This window comes from Alexandromys fortis, unplaced genomic scaffold (genome assembly GCF_014885135.2).
Source record: "Alexandromys fortis isolate MF-2015 unplaced genomic scaffold, M_Fortis_MF-2015_v1.1 scaffold_64, whole genome shotgun sequence".
Taxonomy (NCBI): Eukaryota; Metazoa; Chordata; class Mammalia; order Rodentia; family Cricetidae; genus Alexandromys; species Alexandromys fortis.
Window position 1 is genome coordinate 2,598,181 of NW_026067976.1, and position 24,417 is coordinate 2,622,597.

Below are 24,417 nucleotides of genomic sequence, written 5' to 3' on the forward strand. Positions count from 1 at the left end.
CTTGGTTTATACATGTGTGGTTATGAGTCCATTCTAGATACCACTTCTTCTTCCAAGTGCTGTTTTTGTTCTCATTATCCTAAAGCAATTTGTGAGGTCATAGTTCAGTGGTAGCGCTATTATCTGGAGTGTCTGAGGCTCTGAATGCAATCCTCAGTATCCTCCCCACAACACATGCACGCACACGTACATATACACATATGAGCAATAAAAGCAATTCTGGTTGGCAAGGGTTTAATTGTCTATAACTATCCCATTATATTGGTGCATGCATGTGTGTGTGTGTGTGTGTGTGTGTGTGTAGCTAGGGATCAAACCCACATCCCACATATGCTAAGTAAATTCTTCACCCTAGTTCTGCTCCCCAGTTTTAAAATAAGGAAACCCAGAGCTAGAGAGATGGCTTAGAAGCTAAGGGCACATACTACTTTTGCAAAGAACCTGAGTTTGGTTCCCAACACCGATGTTGGATAAATCACAACTGCTTGTACCTCCAATTCCAGGAGATCCTAGGGCCTCTTCTGGACTCCTGGGGCCCCCTGCACTCACATGTGCACATACTCACACACAGACACACATCACTAAAATTAAAAGAAACCTTTAGAAAATAAAATAAAGAAATTGAGGCACAGATAAGTTAAGTAACTTACCCGTGAACACATACTATAGGACAAGACTTTATTGTATTTGCAGTTATTTTTATAGAAACATAAGATTTTGGTGACCTACTTACCTTGGTTGTTGTTCTTATTTAAGCATAGCTGGTGAAATCTTTCTGTGAAGAGGAAGGATACCTGATTGTAAACGCGTCCCACAAGCACAATTAACCAGGAAGCCAGGAACAGTATGAAAGAACCATCTAGCCAAGTCTGAAGTGTGAAGACCACCATATCCACCAGAAGACCCAGGATGACGGATCTGCACCAAAGTACCACAGTCAGATTGCTGGAGAAATGGAGCTCCAATGAGCCACCATCTGGCTGCCGGAGACATTATCATGCCAGAAAAAAACTGAAGCTAATTCGGGTCATTGGCCTTGTCATGGGCCTGGTCGCTATGAGCACTGTCCCCTTTTCAATCAGTGCCTTTACTGAGACAGACACTCAGAGCCACACAGGAGAAGCCAGTGACGTGAGTGGCCCTAGGGTAGCCCAGGGCCACCATCAAAGAACTCTCTTAGATTTTAATGACAAGTTTCTAGATGATGCCACACAGCCACCCGCTTCTCAGGAAGACAAAGCCGAGAACAGCACCGACCATGCCCAGGGAGACTACCCAAGGGACATCTTCTCCCTAGAGGAGCGCAGGAAAGGCGCCATCATCCTCCATGTCATCGGCATGATCTACATGTTCATAGCCTTAGCCATTGTCTGTGATGAGTTCTTCGTCCCTTCCTTGACTGTCATCACTGAGAAACTGGGCATCTCTGATGATGTGGCCGGAGCCACCTTCATGGCTGCAGGCGGGTCAGCCCCAGAACTCTTCACGTCTCTTATAGGGGTCTTCATTGCTCACAGCAATGTTGGCATAGGCACCATTGTAGGTTCCGCCGTGTTCAATATCCTCTTTGTTATTGGCATGTGTGCTCTGTTTTCTAGAGAAATCTTAAACCTGACATGGTGGCCGCTCTTTCGGGATGTGTCCTTCTACATCGTCGACTTGATCATGTTGATCATATTTTTCCTGGACAACGTCATCATGTGGTGGGAGAGCTTGCTGCTCTTAACAGCTTATTTCGGCTATGTGGTTTTCATGAAGTTCAACGTCCAAGTGGAAGGATGGGTGAAGCAAATGATAAGTCGCAATAAAGTTGTCAAGGTGACGGCACCAGAAGCCCAAGCGAAGGTCAGTGGAAGTAGCCTTTACTAACGGCTTTCTTAGCTCTCATTCTGAAGGCAGATGTCTTGGCAGTTGGCAGCTTGCTTTTGTTTTCGTGTGTGTTTGTTTTGGTTTGTTTTTTCCTATACTGATCTTTGGGCTATCGTGGTAACAGATTGCATCCTACAGTTTTGTGAAAGCCAATGAAAATGGCAGCAGAAAATTTAAATTTGGGGGGCATGTTGTTCATAAGTCTACCAAGTTTCCACGCGACTATGGAGTTAAAAAGGACAATGTAGATACAGGCATCCCAAGGCAGGCTCAGCATTGACTCGATTTTAGGAAAATGAACCCAGTGATTTTGTGAGCAACTTAACTTTTATAGGCAGGTTCTTAGCAAGTGACAGGGTTTTGTTTTTGATAATAGCATATGGTGGAAGAACAAGAGCCATCTCTTTAAAGATGTTTAGGGGAGAAAGTTTGCTGTGCCCTCCAGCAGCAGCTTGGGCTTAACAGTAGTCTGGCTTCCACTACAATGGCCATAACCATGTGTCCTCTTTTTAAGTCCGTCCTATTTCATGGTGCTGGGACGGAACCCGGTGTCTCTCATGTTACTAGGCGAGCACCCTGAGACCGAGTGACACCCAGACCTATGCCTATTTTTTTGATCCTAGTGATCTTCTTTGCAATGGATCAGAAGCATCTATAGAGGAAGTCACCGGCAGCCCTGGCACCCGCCACTGTGCCGCAGCAGCCCATCTTGCACACCGTAATAAACATGACCCAGACTACTTTCACAGCAGAACTTGAGGGGATGTTGCTTAACTAGGAAGGATATTTGTAAAAAGCTTAAAAGAAAAAAAATATAACTTTGAAAGAAAAACAATGGAGGAATAGCATCAATGAATTTTTATGTAGTTTCATAATTATGCAGCATTCTGATTTATATCCTAAATATAAAAATGCCGTCTTCAGATGTGGTTTTAAACAGAAAACCCAAGTTCATAACAGAAACTTTTCATGTTTGCATATGGGAAATTTTTCACACATATAAGATAAATGCTTGAGTTGTGGTAGGAGATTTAATCATAAAGAGATGAAAAATGATACTATCTTAGTTAAATTTGCATTATTCCTTTGTAGACTAGGTTGATGATCATTGTTTTCATAGTTACCACAGAGTAAAAGCAGAGTGAAAAAAAAAGTCATTAGCAATACCTAGACAGTAGGCAGAGTATACATTAACCCATGCAAAGAGAAATGTTTTAATCATTTTTATCATGTACTGATATGTGTCAGTGGGTACACAGGCCAAACTGTGTGTGTCAGTCAGAGGAAATCTTTGTGGACTTTGTTTCTTTTTTCACCTGTATTTGGGTTCAGGGAATCATTCTGGTTACCGGGTTTTTGTCACAAATACCTTAACTTGTTGAGATATCTCTCTGGTCCAGGACACATTTACACTATATAAATCTTCTAACATTTATTTCTGTGTGTGCTCGTTGAAAACTGTGGTTTATAAAGTTGTTTTGCACAATATATAGCAAGCATGCATTTGCTTGTAACAGCTGAGGACATGCCCTTCAAGGCATTGGACAAGGACACTTTATTTATGCTTTGTGCTCTACCTTAATAACAAAAAGGATGTTGCTCGGCCTCTCTTCAAGCATGTTAGAGTGATTTGCTTAGCACTTTGTGGTCTGTTTCAATCAGAGTACTGGGCAGTTCTCAATAAAAGCCATATTTTTAAGAAGCAGGGAAGTGATCTGACACCCTAGAAATACCCTGGGCACATCAACAGTAAAAAGTTTTTTGAGGAACTATGCCTTGGGATTCTTTGTATGCTACGGTGGACCTTCTTTACTTCGACACATCCTTGGTTGAAAATTGTGTTGGCCACATTTGCCAATGATGTTGGATCTCAGAGTTTGTGTTCTGATTTTAGTCAGGTTCAGAATGCAGCTGGCTTTGTACACGTGGGAAATAACTTTTTAAATGCAAGCCACAGAGTGCACTCAGCCAGTGATAATCTGTTCACCACAGTAGAGCAGGTAGAGTTTTTACCTCCCTAATTAGATGATTGTCATGTCACCTCTCTGCTCATACACACGTCAGTAATTCAGACTGACATTTCTTACTTGGTGTTTTTCATATCCATAATTTTATTCTTAATTCTGTGTTCTTCTCAAATTGGAAATTCTGAGTATAGATTAATTTTATCATGAAGACATTGGTTATAGTTGTAAATATTTCCACACGTGTCGATTCTCTTATTGTCCTTTCACTCCCCACATTTTTAATTTACTCCATTCAATCATCATCATTTCTTTTGGCATTTGATAACTAATTAGAGTAGATGGTCTGTTTGTTTTTGTTTTGTTTTCTTTTTTTTTTTTCTTAACAGAGCTCTGTCTTGCTTGAGCACAGTCATACATTTTCAAAAGGAATGGTCCCTAAGAACCTGATTCCCTTCCGGAAACTGTACCGAGTCAGTTTCTCTATAGAATTACTGCTGGAACTTCGCAGTAATTGCAGCCCTTCTCACCTTCCAGGTTTCAGAATCTTGGAGAGCTTGCTCCCCAGCACTGAGCACAGCTGCCTCAGGATGGCTGCTTTGAGTATAACCATTTGCCCTCTGGTGTGCTGAGCTCACTGTGACCCAAATACAGGTGTCAGTGTTCTGTTGCTATCTGGACACTTAGAAAGAGAGTCCCTACACCGACTCTAGCTCACTGACGTCTCCATACGAAGAAGCCTGCTATATAGGTCTCGAGAGAGCAAATACCGGCATGTTTTTTATAAGCTCATTTTGCTGCCTTGGTTTTGCAATTACGGGGCAGGAGGGTTTGAGAGTGTGGAGAAAATACAATTTAGGTAACCTCACACAGATAATCAGATGGTCCTTGCCCATCAGCTCTTCTGGGCTGGACACAGTGAAATGGCTTTCAAATGACTCACCTCAATAAGGAAGGTGGAAATCTCAATTTGGTTCCATGATGGACGACCGGGTCTGTGCCGGGAAGCAATGGGCTGTGAACATAGAGAAGTTAGGGATTTCTTTCCCTAAAGTGTTGCTGCCCCATGTGTACTTTTCAGGCTTTGTTTTTTTTTTTTAATTTGTTTGGTTTTAAATTTCCTTTAGTGATACCGCTACTGTCTTTAAAAAGCTCCATAGTGTCATGACATGATACAGAGACCCAGACAGGAAAGACTGTGCTCTGTTATTTTTAATTAGTTCTTGGAGAGTTTCACACAGTAAAATTTGATCATATTTACCCCCCCCCCTTTTTCTCCGTTCTGACCCCTCTTCGTTCCCTACCCAACTTTGCGTCCTTGCTTTTTTAATCCTTAGAGACCAATTTGTGCTGCTCAATATTCTTGGGAGTGTGGTCTTCCACTGAAAGACATATGTTTCCTTCAGGGCCAAGCATTCTTCCATCTCTTACGCTCTGCGCCATGGCCAGCTGCGGGTCTCGGTGTTAATTGCCTTCTATTGCAAATTGAAGCTTTTCCAGTGAGGACTGAGAGATGCATTGATCTATATGTATAACAGTGAGTCATTAAGGATTGGTTTAGTATTCTATCCATTTAGCAAAATCATAGTAGGAAGTACTCTAGGGCTTTCACTTACCTGGCCACAGGCTCCTGGCTGAATAGTGGCACCAGGTATAGGTTTCATCTTGGGGAGGGAGAATAAAATCCAACAAAAAAGGGGGGGCTTGGTTACTCCCGTGATATTGGTGCCATTATTACACCAGTGTGTCTATCTTGCCAGGCCAGTTGTTATTGCAGCTTACGGGGTTCACAGTGGAGTATAACTGTTTTCTCCTCTAGTAGCCTGCCTAATGCTTTTCAGAACTATGAGAACTGGCAAGCAGAGACGAAGTTTCCAGACCAGTAGCCGTTTGGTTTGATTTCGCTGTCTTCTGTGACTCAAGCTGATGGCGTCTTCAGAAATAGAATCTTATGGTCATCTGGGGTGGGATAGCCAAGAGCATAAGAAATAGCATGTAACGTTTGGGGGTCTATGAGACTTCTATGGCCAATGACTCCAAAGAAATAACCCATTCCTGGTGCTGGGCTTTCTGTTTGATAGCCTGTGGTGCCTAGTGGAGGCATTGTGTCCCTGCTATGGGTAACTCCATCTTCTCTCTCAATGTTTGTGTATTTATAATAGGAAGCGTCCACTGCAGTAGCTTTCTCTGTGACGTTTTGGAAAGGTTTTTAGTGTTATTTATCCATCTCTGTACTTTCTCCTCTACCCTGTTCACTGTTCTCCCTACCCCAGTTTAACCCTTCCCGTTCCATTACTCCCTTCTAACCCTTTATACTGATACATTCTATCTCCCCTCCCGTGAAACCTGTCCCACAAGCCCCTTGAGTACCCCGACTTCCCTGGGTATCAGGAAAGAATTTTAAACCCTATCTGTGTAGCAAGCATCTAGTATCATCCTTGCCATATATGGCAAGTGTGGCTTGTTCAGTATATGTTGGTTCCCTTCGTTTGCTGTTCCATTCTTAGATGCAAAGTGAATCAGAATGAGCGATTCCAGGTTTGATTTACAAAAGCATTCCTTGAAGGTCGAATTCACTTTAGTGGCTCATTGGCCCAAAAACGTTGTTGTGCCTCTCAGGAGGATGGATTTACCATGATGCTCATAAATCTAGTTGGTGTACCATGAATATCTGTGGTTCCCATGTTAGCATAAACTCCAAGAATACCACTTCTTTTGTCCCGAAGTTTTGTTGCCTAGAATTTTCCTTGAAATCAGGAGACCATTTGGGAGGAGCTCAGAAATATCAGTACTGAGAGCAACTTCTTTTTAAGGCATTTTTGGCTATAATGACCGGGACCCTTTTCTCCCAGCCCCTTCCTAGCTGGCTAGTCAGACATTTGGATGGTACAAGCTGTAGCGCTGTCTGTTTTCGGGACATGCAGACCTCGTGGGAAGCATCGGATTTGGCCGCTGAGATCTGGTTTTGATGTGTCACTGTACTAGGCTGTCACTGGCCCAGAAAGCAGCTGTCCATGGTATTTAACTTCTTAGACTTGGCGCACTAATCTGACAGCAAGTCAGCTGAGTCCTAATCAAGGGAGTGAGCCAAATAAAGACTCTGAAAGCAGCCAAGTGGGAAGCTCTGGGCTCGAGTCATCCGGGCTCACTGGGCTTCACTCCACCTGAGTGCTCCTCGAGGTTGACAACAGTTTTTGCAGTTGGAACTATTAGTTACGTTCCTGGGAAAATGAGAATTGAAGCATGATAAATATTCCTTACACAGTTCTCTCATTAAATCGTAGCTAATTTTATAAACACCCAAGCGTAGCCCAAAGCTTACTGAAGATTCAGAATGTGTTAGAAAACTCAAGCCCTCTCAAACCTAGTATATAAATCAGTAAAGCTGATGTACACTCCGCAAGGAAGTCAAGACCCTTCTTAGGAATGTAAATAAAAGGGTTTTTACTTCTTCCCATCCTCCTCTTCCTCCCTCCCTCCCTCCCTTGCCACTTCCTGGTCTCAGTGTTGCCCAGCTGAACTGGCAACCTCAATCCTGCTCAATTTTGATGGGGTCCTGGGATCATAGGTGTGCAGTTTTGCTGTGTGCATCACCAAACTAGGCAGGATATATTTCTAAACAGATCTGAAAACTTCTCATCGTTTTTAACAAGAAGAACATGTAGGGGGTCACAAATCCTTAATCAACTAGAATTTTGTGAGTATTGCTTCTAGAACTTCCAATCCCAGCACCCAATTAAGAAGCCCAGTGTCCAGCACACACCTTTAGCCCAGCCCCCACACCTCGAACCCCAGCCACCACCCCTCAACCCCCCACCCCCGCCTTGCAGGGCAGAGGATTGCTGAGGTTTGCCGACTTCCTTTACCTACAGGAAAACTGCAAGCCTGGGATCAAGAAGAGACCCTGAAAAGGAAAAGGCAGGTGAGAGAAGAGGACACCTGCTGCCCTCCTCTGGCTTCCGTGTGTGTGTGTGTGTGTGTGTGTGTGTGTGTGTGTGTGTGTGTGTGTGTGTCTGTGTGGGCACAAACACATGCACTTACACACACACACATGCACACACACGCACACACACTGCATGCACGCGTGAGCACAAAATAATTATCCTTTGAAAAAGAATAGGCTTGTTACCTTAATCTCTTTCCTGGAGGCCTTTGGCAGGTTTAATTTCCCCGTTCTTTGATTTCCCACCTTCTTTTCTTTTGGATATGTCTCTGATATGCAGACTGCAGCTGCATTTGGTTTTGGTTTTGCATTGACAGTCTTCTTTGAACTGGAGGCTCAGTTTGTTTGACTGAGGGACCTGGAACCTCTCTTTCTGTTATCCCCTTACACTTTCTATTGTCTAATCTTGCTGTTGCTTTTCCTATCATTCTCTTGCCCTTTTGTTGTTGTTGTTCTTTCTAAGTTTGTTTTTCCATAAACTATTTTGGAATTTATTTGCTGTGTTTCTATATTTGTTGTTGTTATTGTCTGAAAATTGAGGAATTTTGTTTGTTTGAGGAAGTTATCCAGTATTTGGGATGTAATATATTGAGAAGAGATTTTCTGAATATTTAATGGGCCATCTTGCCAGAGTTTGCTAAAAGATAGTGCATGTAGCAAGTGACGGTGACACGAAACTTCAGTGATGTACTCCAGGGTGCTGGCTGTGTCCTGGCTGTGTCCAAAACTTCAGTGATGTGCTCCAGAGTCCTGGCTGCGGCCTGGCTGCATCTGAAACTTCAGTGCTCTGCTCCAGAGTTCTGGCTGCGTCCCGGCTGCGTCCGAAAGGACCCTCATCAACAGGCATCCTACCAACAGCAAAATTTTGAGCCAAATAAATTTTAAGAGGCAATTCTAATAGAAATTTATATGGAACACATTAAATATTAGATTCGCCTTTTAGATTGTATTTTTTTACCAGACACAAAATAACATATTTATTTTACAAGGCTATAAAAATGAAAGCACTAAAAATGAAATAACCTCTAATCTCTTCATTGAGCCATCAAAACATAACTTTAGCTTCTATGCCTCCAGATTCTCATACATATGCGTTTGTGCATCTTCAGATTTGTGTACACGTAAACCTACATTTTACACAAATAGAAAAAATATTGTGCATGCACAATTTGAAAATTATCTATAGTTGATGATTTAACATGGGGTTAAAAATCTTAGCCTATTGAGAGTGTGTCCTCCTCCTGCAATGTGTTAGACCATCTCGTCTTATCATCTTGTGTTATTTATTGCACTGTTTCACTAGTGCTATAAAAATGCTGCAACACATTACCCATGAGTTTCTGTGAAGCAGAAACTCAACCCCCAAGTCTTTCGGCTTCTTAAAATTTCTACGGCGCCGCTGCGTTCTTCAGCGTTGGATATTAAAAGTCCCAGTGTTTTCCAGTTCCACAGGTGAGAGCTAGACTTTTGATTAGCTTTCATTTGCATTTCTCTGATTAATTGGGAGGCTCTGCTTTGAAGCATATGTTTGTGGAGATTGCCAGTTCCCTATGTCTTTGTGTCACTTTTAAAGTTCGCTCTGATGACTAACACGGAGATCTCTTACAAATATATGCCGAGAATCCTAACTTTAGCTTTCCTTCCCATTTCCATACCTATTTACCATCAGGAAGTTTCTGCTTTTGTTGAAGGGTGAGTTATTCTGAAGAGGAAGCCTTGAGTCGGAGATTCCTGGACTGCCATGTGCTCCCTGATCGTATGACCTTGTGGAATTTTCTGCCACTCAAAATCTCTGTTTCTCTGCGGAGAAATAGGGTTGTAGCTTAGATGGTCTACTATATTAAGAAGATCTAGTCTGTCTGAGATGACCAAGTGTATCAATGTTTTAGCATATTATATTGTTGCTGTACTTAGAAATATTGAAGTTGAGCACCCTAAGCAGGCCAACGAGCAATTTCTTATGTTTACACTAACAGTATCCATATCACCTAGCTCTGCTCAGTAACTACTTCACATGTGATGTTTCACTTGAATGTTTTAATCAACTTAATGAAGCTGTAATTTAACTTAAGCATGCCTTGGGAGATAGCTCTTCTGGACAGATGGGGACTGTGTGCTTGCAGGGAAGACATTTAAAGTTTACTGCAGGACACCAGGCCTCCTTGGCACTCCCAGATTCTGGCAGTGAACACCTTTGCTGGCAGCTGCTTCCACCTCCCTGTGCTCCTGGAGACTGCTGAGCCCCGATGGCCCTTCCGGAGTCAAGGGCAAAGGGAATCTGAAGCTAGACAGCACTTCCTATCAGGTTCTCACCCATCTCAATCCTCCGAAGCAGGTACCATACCCACCTGCACATCCCAGGACCAAGGCATCTGGAAATAGAGATGATTTCCATGATTTTCAGTTTAGATTTAAACTGAATTCGAATTTGTGTCTGCCCGACTCTAAAGTGCATCCTGATTCTTAGACTTTAGTATATCTCCGGACAATTAGAAACAATTAGAATCACACTTCCAAATTAGATTCACTTTTCATATTAGACTCTATTAAGTAAGCATCTTTCAAATACATTTTTTTTTACCGTGATTCCTGTTTTAGGTTTTTTTTTAAAGGTTGTTTTTGAGGTTCTGGGAATTGAACTCAGGAATCTATGCATGCTAGGCAAGTGCTCTACCACTAAAATATATATGTATATATATATACACTATATAAATATATTAGGGGCTGAGAATACAACTTAGTGTATAGAAGTCCATTGTGATATCCATTGTGCCCAGAGCCAGGTATAACAACTTATGTATGTGCATATATACAAAGGTATATGCATATTTACATATAAAAATAAAATCCAAATAAATCAAGGCATTTTGCTTTCACTTTTGTGGTACTTGCATTTTCTATTCATTGGAAATGATACCTTCGACCTTTTGAATAATGAGTTGTGGCCTGAGTTTTTAAGAGCCTGTTACAAAGTTTCTTTGTAAGATTCTCTGCTTCTCAGCAGGGCTGCTCTGCAGCTGTGCTGGCCCTGTGGTGCTCAAGAGCCTCTGTCTGACCAAAGGGATGGGTGAGAACAGAAATCCAGAAGTCACCCCACTAGACTAGCTCTGGACTTCAACAGGAGCCTGTGGCTTCCCAGGGAATGGGTGACTCACTCTCGTTTTCTTCAGAGGACAATTTGTAAGAGTCACTTCTCTCCTAGTATGAGGATCCCAGGGTTGTTAGAACTCAGTTCATCAAGCTTGGCAGCCAGTGCCTTTACCTGCTGAGTCATCTTGCTGACTCTTGAATTTAACAAAAAAGATGTTCTTCGGGCTAGTGAGTCCCTTGCATCTTACCACCAAATTTTCCTTTTTATGACTTTAGTCTCAGAGCCACGATTTCAAAGAGCTTGTTAAGTACAAGTAAAACCGTGCCCACGTTAACGCTAGGGACTCCTAAAACTGTTACAATGCAACCATGTGTCATGGCAGCTTTCTTCCCAAGCACAGGCCCCGTCTGCATGCAGTGGGTAACTAATGCTCTACCTAATGTAGACATGCATAGAGTCCCGAGAAGCCAATGTTCAGTGAACCACCTGCTGCCTTATGGCTCTGACATGGTTAGGAGGGCGATGGTTAATTTTCTTTGCCAAATTGACACAAGATAGAGTCATCTGGGAAGAGGCAATGTCAGTTGAGAAAATGCTCCAATCAGATTGGCATGTAGGCAAGACTGGGGGACCTTTTCTTGATTCGTGATTGATGGGAGGTGCAACCCACTGTGGATGGTGCCATCCCTTGGCAGGTGGGCCAGGGCTGTATAAGAAAGCAAGCTGAGCAAGCCATGGAGAGCGAGCCAGGAAGTGGCATTTCTGTGTGGTCTCTGCATCAGCGCCCTCCTCCATGTTCCTCTATGAGTTTCTGCCCTGACCTCCCTTTATGATGGACTGACTGTAAGGTGGGGAAAAAAAACCAACAACAACAAAAACAAACAAACAAAAACTCTTTCCTCCCCAGCTTGCTTTTGGTCATGATCATTGCCACATTAAAAAGTGGGCTAGGACAGAGGGTGACGATTCTATCCCGAGCTCCCCTCAATTCATGCTTCCATGCATCTGTGAGGAGGTGGGGAAGAAACATGAGTGCCATGGAAGGGGTTATGAAGTCAAAGAGAAGCAGAATCCGGTCAAGAGAGCTGAAGCTGGGATTCTATTAGGTTGGTTTCCTTTCTCTGAAGTATTCTATTTGTGAACCAAATAAGGCAGACACAGTTCTTATAAAGGTAAAATTGGTGGTTTGGGAGGAGCCTGAGCATCGGGCCACATTGAATGCCATGTTCACGGCTTTATCAGATGCACTCAGAACCATGCATTGGCAGGGACCAAGCCCGAAGACGGAGTGCCTTTTAGCCCCCACCCTGGCTGTGTAAGACTGTACCAGGCACTATGCACCAAGCATCTATTCTCTGGAAATGAAAGACTGGCTTATCTCTGATGTCCCCAGCAGCTCTTATAACTGTGCTTCTCTGTTAATGGGAAATTGCAAACACAGCCACATAAAATGGCCTAGTATTTGCATAGAAACTACATAAACCTCTGCAGTATTTTCAGTTGTTTCTCAGTTACTTCTACCTAACACACGTTGTTATATAAATGGTAGTTGGACTGCCCTGTTTAGAAAGTAATGACAAGAAAAGTATGAGTTCAGTACAGACACAGTTATTTTCCAAGTATTTGTAATCTGTGGTTGAATCCGTGGATGTGGACCTGTTTATAATCATGGACTGACCAGCAGCAGAGATGGGCAGGTACTGGAGCCCTGAATTTACCTCCATTGGGGCCACTTTTCAATTAAGAAATCTGATTAAGGGAGATTAATTCCTATAGAATGAATTCAAAGGGCTTCTTTGCATCTTTACTTGTCCACGAGAACTTGGAGAGGGCCAAGTGAACCTGTGATGCTCTGGCCCTTGCTCTATTACTGTTTGGTGGAATTGGGCATGTGCACTTCAGGGGGAGAAAAAAATGTTTCCTCTGGGTGTGGTGTAACCCGTAACCCCAACATTCAAGGGTGCTGAGACAGGGAAATATAGAGTTCCAGGCCAGCCTGGGTTGCAGAAAGAATTATAGGCTAGCCTGAGCTTCCCAGTGAAAGCCTATTGAGGGAGAGAGAGAGAGAGAGAGAGAGAGAGAGAGAGAGAGAGAGAGAGCAAATGAAGCAAGATTTCTATTATGTTAGACCTTGAGTCAGCTCTGAACATTTAACATTTTCCTGAAACCCATCATTTTATTTGCTCAGTCTGATGACTTAGAAACAACACATTTAGGACTAGGATAGCAGTACAATCATGGATGGATGTCCTGTTTAAACCTCTTGGGATTGTGTTTGCTTATCCATATGTTTAAAAAAATAGGACAGTTTCCTTCACAGGGAGGCCGAATTCTGAATAAGACTAAATAGGATCAGTGTTTAGCTGAGCCCGGTTGCGAGCCCAACTACATGCCGGACTCCAGGCCCCTCACGCTGAGTCGTGCATGCTAGCCTCCTCTCCCCAATTTCCCTCTTGTTTCTGTTGGTTGCCTCCTATTTGAGGCCATTGTCTGACTCCTGGGCCCTCCTCTCTGTCTCTTTTTCAGCCATATAAATATGCAGTTGCCCGACTAGTCCTTAGCAGTCATATCTTCATGTTTGGACACAAACCTGCCCTCCCCTTGTGTTTGCAGAGGATTAAGGAAGTGTGTCTTCTTATCTATGAGACCAAGCCTCTGTCAACCATGAAATTATTCTGAGCTCTCTTACGTCTGTCCCTGAAATTGTATTTACTTCTGCTGATATACATCACCAATATTTAATCCTAGTGCCTCCTTTGTCCATCTCCTTGCTCCCATTCCTATGTGGAATTTTCCTGGTATCCGTTTTCTGCCTTAGCTTAGGCCACACCCCTTCCCTTGTTAACTATTGAGTTGCATTTGAAGAATTAAATGCCTGACACAGGGCAACGGAAGTTAATATTGTCAGTGATGAAAATTTTCTCATGATGAATTTTCTAGGCCTGACAAGTCCTAAAGTGCAGTGTTTCCTGTGCTAAGGCCCTTGGTAAACGACAGTCTTCCTAAGTAGGAAACAGAGTTTATTGAAAGTCATTTATTCCCCATCAGAGTGCAGCTATGAAGACAGGTCCCTCATAGATGAAGAGAGAGTCTCAGTTCTCCGAGCTGCATTGTTCAGACTGTGGCCCTATGTGTTCTGTAGTGCTTTTCTGCTGACTTTTTAAGTAATAGCTCCTTTAAAATAAAAGTGACTTGCAGCAGTATGTGCCCTGCGTGTGCACTGTAGAGATTTTTAGAATGCTTTGATTTGTAAAATCATGACTGCTAATTTTAGACCATTTACAATCACCCCAGAAAAAAGGCCTTAAGACAGTAATGTTACTTGGCCATCAATGGCTTCTTATCCCCCAATAGCCACAATCTGTTTTGCCTGTAAAGGCCTGTCCATGTTGGACATTTCACATAAATGGAATCAGGCAATATATAGCTTGTGTGTCTGCTTTCTTTCATGTAGAATAATGTTTTCACAGACCTTCAGGATTCTATCTTTAATGGCAAAATTATATTCCATTATTACATGGATTTAACACATCTTGTATACTCAACCATTTGTGGCATTTGGGTTGTTTCACCTTTTAGGTCGTTAGGAATAGTGCAGCAATGAGCATCTGTCTGCAGGTTTTGTGGATAGACGCTATGGATTTTCTGTGGAACATATTTAAGAGTGGAATTGATGGCCATCTGCTAACACGATCTCTCTAACATTGTGAGAACTGCTAGTCTCGGTTCTCTTTTGTTCCAGGACCAGTTTGCATTCTTACCAGTGGTGTATGAGGGTTCTAATTTCTATCATCTTCATCTCTTCCTGCTATATGCCAAGCTTGCAGCAGTCATGCTGACTCTGACCGCCCCCCAAATGCTGTGTTTACAGATGTAAGCCACCACACCCCACACCACACCCCACTCCAAGTCCTCCATATCTGTTTTCAAAATCCTGCTGTTCATGCCAGTCCTCATGAGTGTGAAGTGGTATCTCTGGGTGGTTTTATCTGCATTTTCTTGATGGATGATGGTGGTGAGCTTTTTTAAGATAGGGATTTGGGACCGTTTCATATCTTCGTTGAGGCAATGTCTGTAAATGTCTCTTGCTTGCTTTTAAATTGGACTGTTTGCTTCAGTGTTTTGACTATGTGAATATATATCTTAATTAGGTACATGGTTGGCAAGTATTTCCCACAGTCGTGTGGGTTTTGTGTGCTTTATAAAGACTACTCCTAGCTTGGGAACCCCTGAAGATCTAATGTTTTCCATATTTTTCTTGAGGAATTCTTGTGTGGAAAGCAATTTGGGGACCCTTGGGTCGACCCTGAAATTCTATCCTGTCTGAGAACTTTGAAAATGTTGGTCTTTGGGAGAAGATTGACTCCCTTGAAGCTGAGGCCTTTGTCATATACAGAGCTTGTTTGGGGTCTGTACTTCCTTACTGTGGAGAGCCTGGGGATGTGTCTGCATGAACATCAGACCCAGCATACTTAGAATCTAGTTGAATTATCACTCATCACACTGCTTTGCTTCCAAAATATTCTCTGTTTCAGCTAAGAGGGATGTTCCTAACCTCCAGTTCCTTCTCTCATTCTTGCACGGAAGCCCTTCCAGTGGCACTTAGGCCATCATTCCCTTCACTACCTACTGTGGGCTCTCTCTCTCTCTCTCTCTCTCTCTCTCTCTCTCTCTCTCTCTCTCCTCTCTCCTTTCTCCTCTCTCTCCCTCTCTCTGTTTTTACATGGATGGGTGTTTTGCTTGCATACATGTCTGTGTACCATGTGTATGCTTGCTGCCCATGGAGACCAGAAAAACGCATTGAATCTCCTGGAACTAGAGTTTAGGCCATTGTGAGCCACCATGATATGGGTGCTGAGAGCTGAAGTCTGATCCCCTGGAAGAGCAACAAATGCGCTTAACTGCTGAGCCATCTCTCCGGCCCTCATGGTGTGGACTTTGGCCTCATCTGTCATTAACCAGACAGGTAATAACCCTTAGGTTTATTCATTTTGATTGCAGACCCACCAGGCCCACCCACCTGCTTTCCCCCAATGTATATATATATATATATATCCATTCCCATTCCAGGTCCTAGCAACCTTTTTATCTTTCTTGAACAAAGCTTTGAAGCTAATGGCGCTTTATACAGTGAATAATAATATCAGAAATGACCTACTTTGGCATTGTCCAGCAAGCACAGTCACCCCACCAACCTGACTGATGTGCACCATCTGAGGGTAGAGACAACTTAACCACAGGATTACGCTTTTCATGCACAATTGGTTCAAAGCTCTCGGGGTTTCCTAGGGGCCCAGGAAACATCTTCTCCCAGGAGTCCAGCTTGCGTCAGCTGCATAGTAGCTGGTGGCCTGGTAGATGGGGTTTTGTAGCCTTGAGCAAGAAGCTGATTTATTTAAATGGCATTCAGATGAGCCGGGCTGCTCTCTTTAGGCTGCCTATAAAGAACCATTACAGATCTACTATTTTCTGCTGCCTTTTATTTTAAGTCCAATTATGTGGATCGCCATAAATAGCAGCTCTGACCTTGGAAGTCTGAGGGAAGGTGAGGTGTGGTAACCGGCTTAGGAAACATATGTTTTGATGTGTTAATGCACTGCCAGTCACATACACTTACAGAAATAAATAGAACAGAGCCAGATAGCGTTGTGCTGCAGGGGGAGGAATTTAAAAGCTATAGGGCACGCTTTCCTGGTGGAGAACCACAAACTGGGATACAATTTCACCCGGTCTGTCTCTTCACCTCTGGGTGGCTCTGTGAGGTTAGCCCCACGTGGGTGGGATTGCTGTGCGATTCTGTTAGGCCAGTGCCTCCTTCACATGCCACGACCAGGAAATACTCCCTTCTTTTCTGCAGTCCCACTGTGTGCTTGGGTTCTCTATTTTCAGTAGAGCAACGCCGAATCACCATTTCAGTCCAGCTTCTTGCAAATGGGGAGAGCAGGATGACTCTTCTTGTTTAAAAAATATCGTCGGCACGGGGCCTCTTGTTAAGATGCTTAAAGTCCTTGAGTTGGGATAGAGAGATTCTAAGAGCTATTTTTATCATCAAAAAAAAAAAAAAAAAACACCAAGTATTTCCAGTGCCTCCTGAATGGTTCTCTGTCGAATCTGCTCAGTCCTGGGAGGTAATGCTGGTCTGACCATCTTCCTGACACACTGAATGGTCAGTGTTAAATTTCAGTTCTTGCCCCTGTTCCCTAACTCTCAGTATTATGATGTTCTAGCTATCTCACGGCTCCAACACTTCATGAGTTACATATACATTTATCTGTCTCCAGTTTTCTACATCAAAAAATGGGAGCAGATGGCCTTCCTTTTGCTTTGTAGGATAGTGTGAATATTAATGAGGTAATGGGGATGTTTCACGATCTGAGCTCGTGTCAGAATGAAAGTGCAGACAGGAAGAGACCGTGAGAGGTGCCGAGTGGGTATGCTGGGAGACGGAACGAGGATCGCTGCGTGCCCGTTTTAGTGCAGAGTCCAAATGGCCCTTTAGCAAGGGGTTGTTCTAGTGTGACTATTTTTGCTAAATGTTCAGTAGTGATCTCAAGAGGCTAATATATGCGTGCATGATTTTAATCCCATAAACTTTAATTCATCCCTGGGGTCCTTATTCTGATGCTCAGAACATAAACAAGGCATAAAGCCAAGAGACCCATGACCAAGATTGTTGTCTTTGTTTCGTATAGCAACTTCTTGAGGCCTCTCCTTACAATCTGTTTTCTTCTGCCATATTCAGAATTCAAACAAGTTGGCTTTCTTTGTTTCCCACTCCATAAAGAAACTAGAGGTAGGAAATGCACTGTGCAAGCCTTGATGGAGAAAATGTTGTGTTCATGATGACTCCTGTGTGCACAGTGGCAACCAGGTCGGTTACTGGCCTTTTCAGGGTCTTTAAATAGATTTTAAAAGATTTCTACCCTGTACAGTTCAATCAGAAAAGATTATATACACACAAATACAAGTGTGTGTGTGTATGTCTGTGTGTGTGTCTGTGTGCCTGTGTGTCTGTGTCTATGACTGAATGGGCAGTAGACATCTTTGCCCTGTATAAAAGGTGCACAGATGCAGTGTGCACCAGGGTTCACAGCCTCTAGTATACCACACGTGTTTCACTCCATCCTGATTTATGCACTTCTGGGCAGTGCGCTAGTGATCATAGCACTAAGATATCCCATGGCAACAAAGATCAAAGGAACTTTAGCAACATCCATGAATCTGTCTGGGGCCAGAAAGTGTAGAATCAAATTACAGTACTTTACTTTCTGATGATACCCGTGAATACAGCCATGCTACATAGTGATGGATGTTAAACACTGAGAATGTCCACGCTCATCCTGGACTCCTTAGAGGCAGTAGAGCTGTAGTCAAGGATGGGAACATAGTGCAGCCACTTGGTACCATCATCTACAAAAGTGACGATGGCAGCGTGGCCAGGAAGTGGGAAACAAACAGGTAGGAAGAGGTGTTCAGATTTGAGACATATGTTGAAAGTAGAGCTAATATCATATTCTGATGGGTTCAAGTCAAATTAGGAAAAAAGGAGAGAGAGGAGGGAGATAAAGGATGCTGAAGGTTTTCGTCTCTGTGACAGGAAGAATTGCCCTAGTTGAAATAAACATCACCAGAGAAGCAGACTCCCAATGTGTGTTATAAACTTAATTTTAGATTTAAGTTGTACATCTATGATGGAGGAAGGTCATTGGTTAATAAAGAAACTGCCTTGGCCCATTTGATAGGCCAGCCCTTAGGTGGGTGGAGTAAACAGAATAGAATGCTGGGAAGAAGGGAAGTGAGGTCAGAGATGGCATGCCTCTCCTCTCCAGGGCAGACACGATGAAGCAAGCTGCCAAGTCAGACATGCAGAATCTTTCCCGGTAAGACTGGTGCTACACAGATTACTAAATATGGGTTAGGCAAGATAAGTCACCACCTCATGGTGCTACACACATTAATAGAAATGGGCCAAGCAGTGTTTATATGAATACAGTTTGTGTGTTGTTATTTTGGGGCATAAGCTAGCCAGGCGGCCAGGAGCTGGGTGGCAGGAACGCAGCCCGCAGCTCCCTTCTACACATCTACATGGCTAAGTTAAATACTTTAGGACATTTAACTATGTTAAATACAATGTAGGCATTTGGGTATGAATCTGAAATTTAGATCATAAATATAATTTCAGAAATTACTACAGTTATATCAATCTAGAGATCATAGTTAGTCCATAATATTGTGAGACATTTTATTCAATGTCTCCAATAAAAGAATTCATGAATGGTTGTAGAAAGGGTGTGAAGAGTGAGTCGTGAGGTCTTCACAGCATTGAGAAAAGAAAATGAGGATCCATCAAAGGAGCTGGAAACAGCAGGAAATGGAAGGAAAGCAACCTGGGAAATGAGGAAGCCGAAGAAGATAGTATCTCAAGAAGGGGGTGGCTGTGTGTCAAAGTGGAGGATAAAGACAGGGATTTGAACACTGGAGCTGGCAACACGACAGTCATTAGTTACTTGGTAGAAGCAAGTGACAGGATGAACACCTTTGCAACGCACATTTAAGGAATAAAGGAGTGGACTAGCGAGATGGCTCAATGTTAAGAGCATTTATTGATCTTGCAGAGGACCTGGGTTCAGTTCCCAGTACCCACGTTGGGGAGCCACAAGTGCCTATAGCTGCAGATCCAGAGGGGTCTGACATCCTCGCCTGGACTCTGCAGACACCTATACTCATATGCGTACACCCTTCACATATATTTATAGTTAAAATGAATCTCAAAAGAAATGAAGGAATAAGAGTTGGAGGTGTTTACAGTGAGGAACAGACAAATAGAAATGAGAAGATGTAATTTCATGAGGTTGTTGGTTTGCTTATTATTTTTATTTTGTTTCATGGCAGGATGTACTCTGTAGCATAGACTGGCCTGGAACTCACAGCAGCCCTCTTAGCCTCCCAAATGTTGGGATAGCAGCTATGAATCACCACACCTTGCTTATCTTTTTTTTTTAAAGCGTAGAAATAATAGCATATTAGGACAGAAATGACACAGCACAGGGAGGGTCTGGTGATGTGCAGAAAGGGAGAAATGCTGACACAGTGTACGCGAATGAATCGGGGAAGGAGCGGATCCTAAATGGGAGGGCTGGGCTAATGAGCATCACATGTGGAGGAAGGCTGGTACTCCAGCAGTGCTTGCTTTAGGTGACAGATGAATTTATGGGAGTTATCTTTTTGCGTCTGTTCAATCATTAAAATAGCAGGCCACAGATTTCCAAAATTTGATTGAAAATCCTCTGAAAATAATACAAATCATCTGTCATTCAAACCAACATTGACCAGAATAAAGTTCGATGGCTCCTATTGAATTATGAAAATCTGTTCTGCTTGTGAAGCTGAGTTTTAAAAAAAAATGTTCAATTATCCTGCTGATACAAAGGCCACAGGCTATACGGAAGGACATTTGTAGGCAGGTTGATGGATGGAGCTCCGGAGTGGTTTGCTCAATCCCCACTCTGCCCCAGGGGTCTCAGGGATTATAGAAAAACATGGAATTTGGGGAAGTACACACTTCATTAAGGCAGAAGTCTGATTTGTTCACACAGGTGCATGTGTGGCAAACCCTAGGGGCTCAGTAATAATTATCAAATAATTTATAGGCATCAAAGCGAAATCCAACCAGGCTGTGCTTTGTTTCAGAGGAACTGAAAATTTTAAGTCATCTCTTCTGCATTCTCGGGTTTTCCTCCTGTAATGGAAGTGTCCATCCAGGTGCAATGATGCCGTTTTTTTTTCTCATGCAGTAATGATGGAGTATTGCTTACACCTCTGCTTACAGGATCCTTCCAGAGGTGGTCACCGTTGGTCATTGAAGAGCTGGAGGTTCTCTAGTTGGAATGTAGACCTTCTCTTTGATGCTGTCTGGTCCAATCTCACAATTCAATGGTGATAGTGATCATTATGCCCAGTGGCTAAAGTGCCAAGTACTCCTTGTTGGCGATTCAGACGCCTACACTGGAAACCAGAAAATTCTTCCAGCATTTCAGTTATTCCAACCTGCCACCATATGGCAGGGGTAGTAAGAATCGGAAGTACAACAGAGGTGCCATGATTTGTATTCCTGGGCTGAGGAGCAGTTTGCCATTGTCTTTTGTTTGATCTTCCTTGTAAGTAGCAGGATTGCAGAGTAAGCCAACTGTACTTGATTTCCTTTTGCTTGGCAAGAATGTCTTCACTCAGATCAATAGGCCGCATTCTGACAGTGATGCCATCCCCACACGAAAGAGCGATCCAAGCACTTTTGTGGTTGTATCCATTGCAGATGCCTCGGGGACAGGTGCATTGCAGGCTGGGGTGAGCCGGTGAGTCAAGAAGGACAAATGCCTTTTCCTCAGAAGAATAACATGATAGGCTTTCCTTCCAGCTTTCCTGAGTTACCGACAGACACAAGCGAGAAACAGGAAGGAACGTACTGACTTAATTGAAATATTGGTTTTTTTTTTTTTTAAAGCTGCTTGAAATGGCTTGCTTCCATTTTTAAGAGCAAGAAAATCTGACAGGTCCTCGTCCTCTTGGGTCCTCGTTTGTATAACTCAACCTCAGTGATGACCATTCCCTTGGGACCTTCTGGTTCCATAACCTAGCAGGAAAAACATGACTTTCGCTCCTTGACAGCGTGAGGAATTTGTCTTCTGAGTCACGTTATATTCTAACTCGTGGTTAATCCTTCTTCACTGAAAACCTCATGGAGACAAATAAGGAAAGGGCAGGGTTGCATGTGGAAGAGTCCCAGTTTAAAAGGACAGCGCCACTTGCTCTCCCCACAGACAGGTCACTTAAAGTTGCTCCTCTCTTCCTCCAGAGGAAGCCTGAGGTCCTATTTGCATGAAGAAGCAAAAATAGTGGGGTGGGGCAAGTGGGGTCGCAGGCTCCTCACTGTATGAATATTTACCCCTAGTGTAGTGTAGACCGTTGTAGACTTCCTGGCTATTGGTAGGTCACAAGTTGTTTACATTCATATTCCATAAAGTTCCTGCTTGACAGTAAAATTACCCTAACCCAGGGCTTAGAGATGTAGTCTCTTCACTTCTGTTCATGTCTTAAGCTTTGTCAAGATCTTTGCTGGGCTGTCGCATGGCCTTAAGCATCTAGAAATTCCATTTAGCTTGTGGGGTTTATTTTTATGTTTCTTTATTTCAGTTCCGGGTCTGGTCTTTTCCTCGAGCTAGTTTTTCTATTGTTGTAGTCATATTCCTAGTTTCTATCTGCTTGCTAGCAAAGGAAAACGTAGCATCGTGGAATTTTTAGTTAACATCACTTCAAAGAAGAAAGGGGAGAGGAGAAGGCAAAACACATTGCTTGAAATGTTTCCCTTCTTTTTGCAAGTGGTTATGGATCAATGAGCATCCTAAATTATCGGTAATTGTTTTCACTCAGTTATATATTGGGCTGCTATGCTCGTTTTTAATGACAGCTCAAATTTTTTATTCTGTGTATGAAAACATAGCAGAGACCGTAGCTGGGGCTCAGGATACAGACATAAGTAGGCACGTTCTTGCTTTCCAGAACGGTGTGCTCTGTTAATCATCCAGCCAGCTGTTTCAGTGGGGAATTAGATGGCTCGAGAATCTTCAGGTAGCTATTTGTGTTTTTAGGAAGCTACAGTGGAAGGCCAGGCATGGGTTCTGTGCACTAGGTTTAGACATTTTTGGTACTGTCCTTCTTGCCTCCCAGAATTAGAGCATTAGTTACGAGAAATACAGAAATGTGATGTTTTCCTGAGCAAACAGACTGAAGTCAATGTTTTAAGGCTCTAGTTTGGAATTAAATCAGATAAAATAGGTTTTTTTTTTCAGTTCCAAAATAATGTTGACCTCTTGAATAACTGTTAGTACCTCCCAGAGGAAAATTAGTCTTCACATAATACTGTGATTTGTGATTGCCCAAGGAGAGAACCCTGCCTTGCCATGTGAGGCCTGAACTTCTGGTCTATGTTGTAAGCATCAAGGTTTGTGATGATTTTTTTAATTGAAAGTACTACAAGACACCCGTATAAAAAGCTTCTCACTGTTAGAATACGAACAGTTAAACTTTGGGCATGTTCAGAGAATCATTGTCGAATATTTAGTCTACAATTCACCCCTACCTAGAGTACCCTTGAAGTTATTTTTTTCTTATTTTGTGTCTCTAGTTTTTTAAACAACTCTGAAGAAGGACACATCCGTGCGTTGATGGATTCTCTCATCAAATATTTATTGTATATCAACTATGTATGTGCCTGGCCCTCAGCTGCATATTTTAGAGGTACAATTAGACTAGAAATGATCCTTGTACTTCAGGAACTCACAGACTTGAAAGCAGATCATGGTTTTTGGATGCTCCGGTTTCAAGGTTATTACAGGCACTGAGGACAGGGACCAGGTAACTTGGTGACTTTACCATGCTCGGGAATCTAGTATTCAGCCCAGCGGCCCAGCGCCGTAAGCCTGACGGCATGAGTCACTGCAAACAGTCTCAACTCACACTGGCATGCTCATTATTACTGCTCTTTATATTATACAAATCCAATTAGCGCCCCAAATACACAATCATGGCTCCATCTCCAGCACTGAGTGGACTGGGCTTCGTTGGCCTGTAAGCAAGTACACAGAAAGCAAATTATGATAATCGGGGTGACCATCTATTAATTTACAAGGAGAAATTAAGCTGTCAAGTTGACTGGTCCATCCAGCACATTGGTTCACAGAGATAGCCAAGTGGGGAGCCAGATGATTCCATCATGATGGCTTCAAACGTGTTAGCTCACTAAAATACCTTGACAGACTCCCCCACAGCAGGGGTGACCTTCGTGATGAAAATGGAGCAGTTTCTCAGCCAAGGTGTCCTCTGTCCTTGTGTGGCCTAGGGCAGGCCTGGCCAGCTCTGTCTCCTACAGTATTCTGTATCGTTCACTTGTCTCACGCCTATTTTTACAATGCAGCACAATACAGTTATGCTTTGTTGAATTAAAATCGTTTTATGCTTTGGTGAATTAAAATCATTTGGAATTCTCTTTCAAAGTCGTGCCTGAACCTCTTTTGTTGGAGTTTGTGATGTTCCTGAACTTTTTATTCATGTCTAATAGGCAACCTCTGGGTTTGTAGTCAAGAGGATTAATCAATACAGTGTGATAAATACTGTAATAGACTATAATTCTATCAGAACTCAGCACAAGAAAGAACAGACATTCATTCAATGCTATGGACCAAGTATTATAGTAAGGATTCTACATGTATGATCTCACGTAATCCTATAATAACCATATTGTGTAGTAGCTGGGGATTAAGGCCCTTGCCTAGGGTTGCAAAGCAAGCAAGAGGCAGGACCACGATTTAAACCCAAGCCATCTGAGCTCAGAGCTTATGTTCTTAACTGCTGGCTCCGCTACTTTCCTTGAGTCTTTTGGTCCTTATACACCCACAGTAAAGGATGGAGACTTGTATCACTCTGCACTTAATCCAAGAAAATAGCAAGTTTTGAGGACAAGTATTTAATGAAAGAACTGTGTGCTTTCTAATGCA

At 42.8% G+C, this 24,417-nt stretch overlaps 2 protein-coding genes across 4 annotated transcripts in view; one reads left to right on the forward strand and one right to left on the reverse strand.

Moving 5' to 3' along the window:
* Positions 1-24,417, reverse strand: part of Focad (focadhesin) — a 1,203,139-nt gene that overhangs the window by 1,095,723 nt on the left and 82,999 nt on the right. The window lies entirely within an intron of this gene.
* The window catches only part of Slc24a2 (solute carrier family 24 member 2), a 249,380-nt gene that overhangs the window by 1,691 nt on the left and 223,272 nt on the right, over positions 1-24,417 (forward strand). For 2 of the 3 annotated variants that reach the window (XM_050157376.1, XM_050157375.1), the window contains exon 2: positions 762-1,845. In XM_050157376.1, coding sequence (XP_050013333.1) covers positions 910-1,845 — 936 coding nt within the window. In that variant the 5' untranslated portion in view covers positions 762-909. Of the gene's footprint in view, positions 1-756; positions 1,846-24,417 lie in introns of all 3 variants that reach the window. The other variant, XM_050157373.1, reaches the window with a different exon arrangement.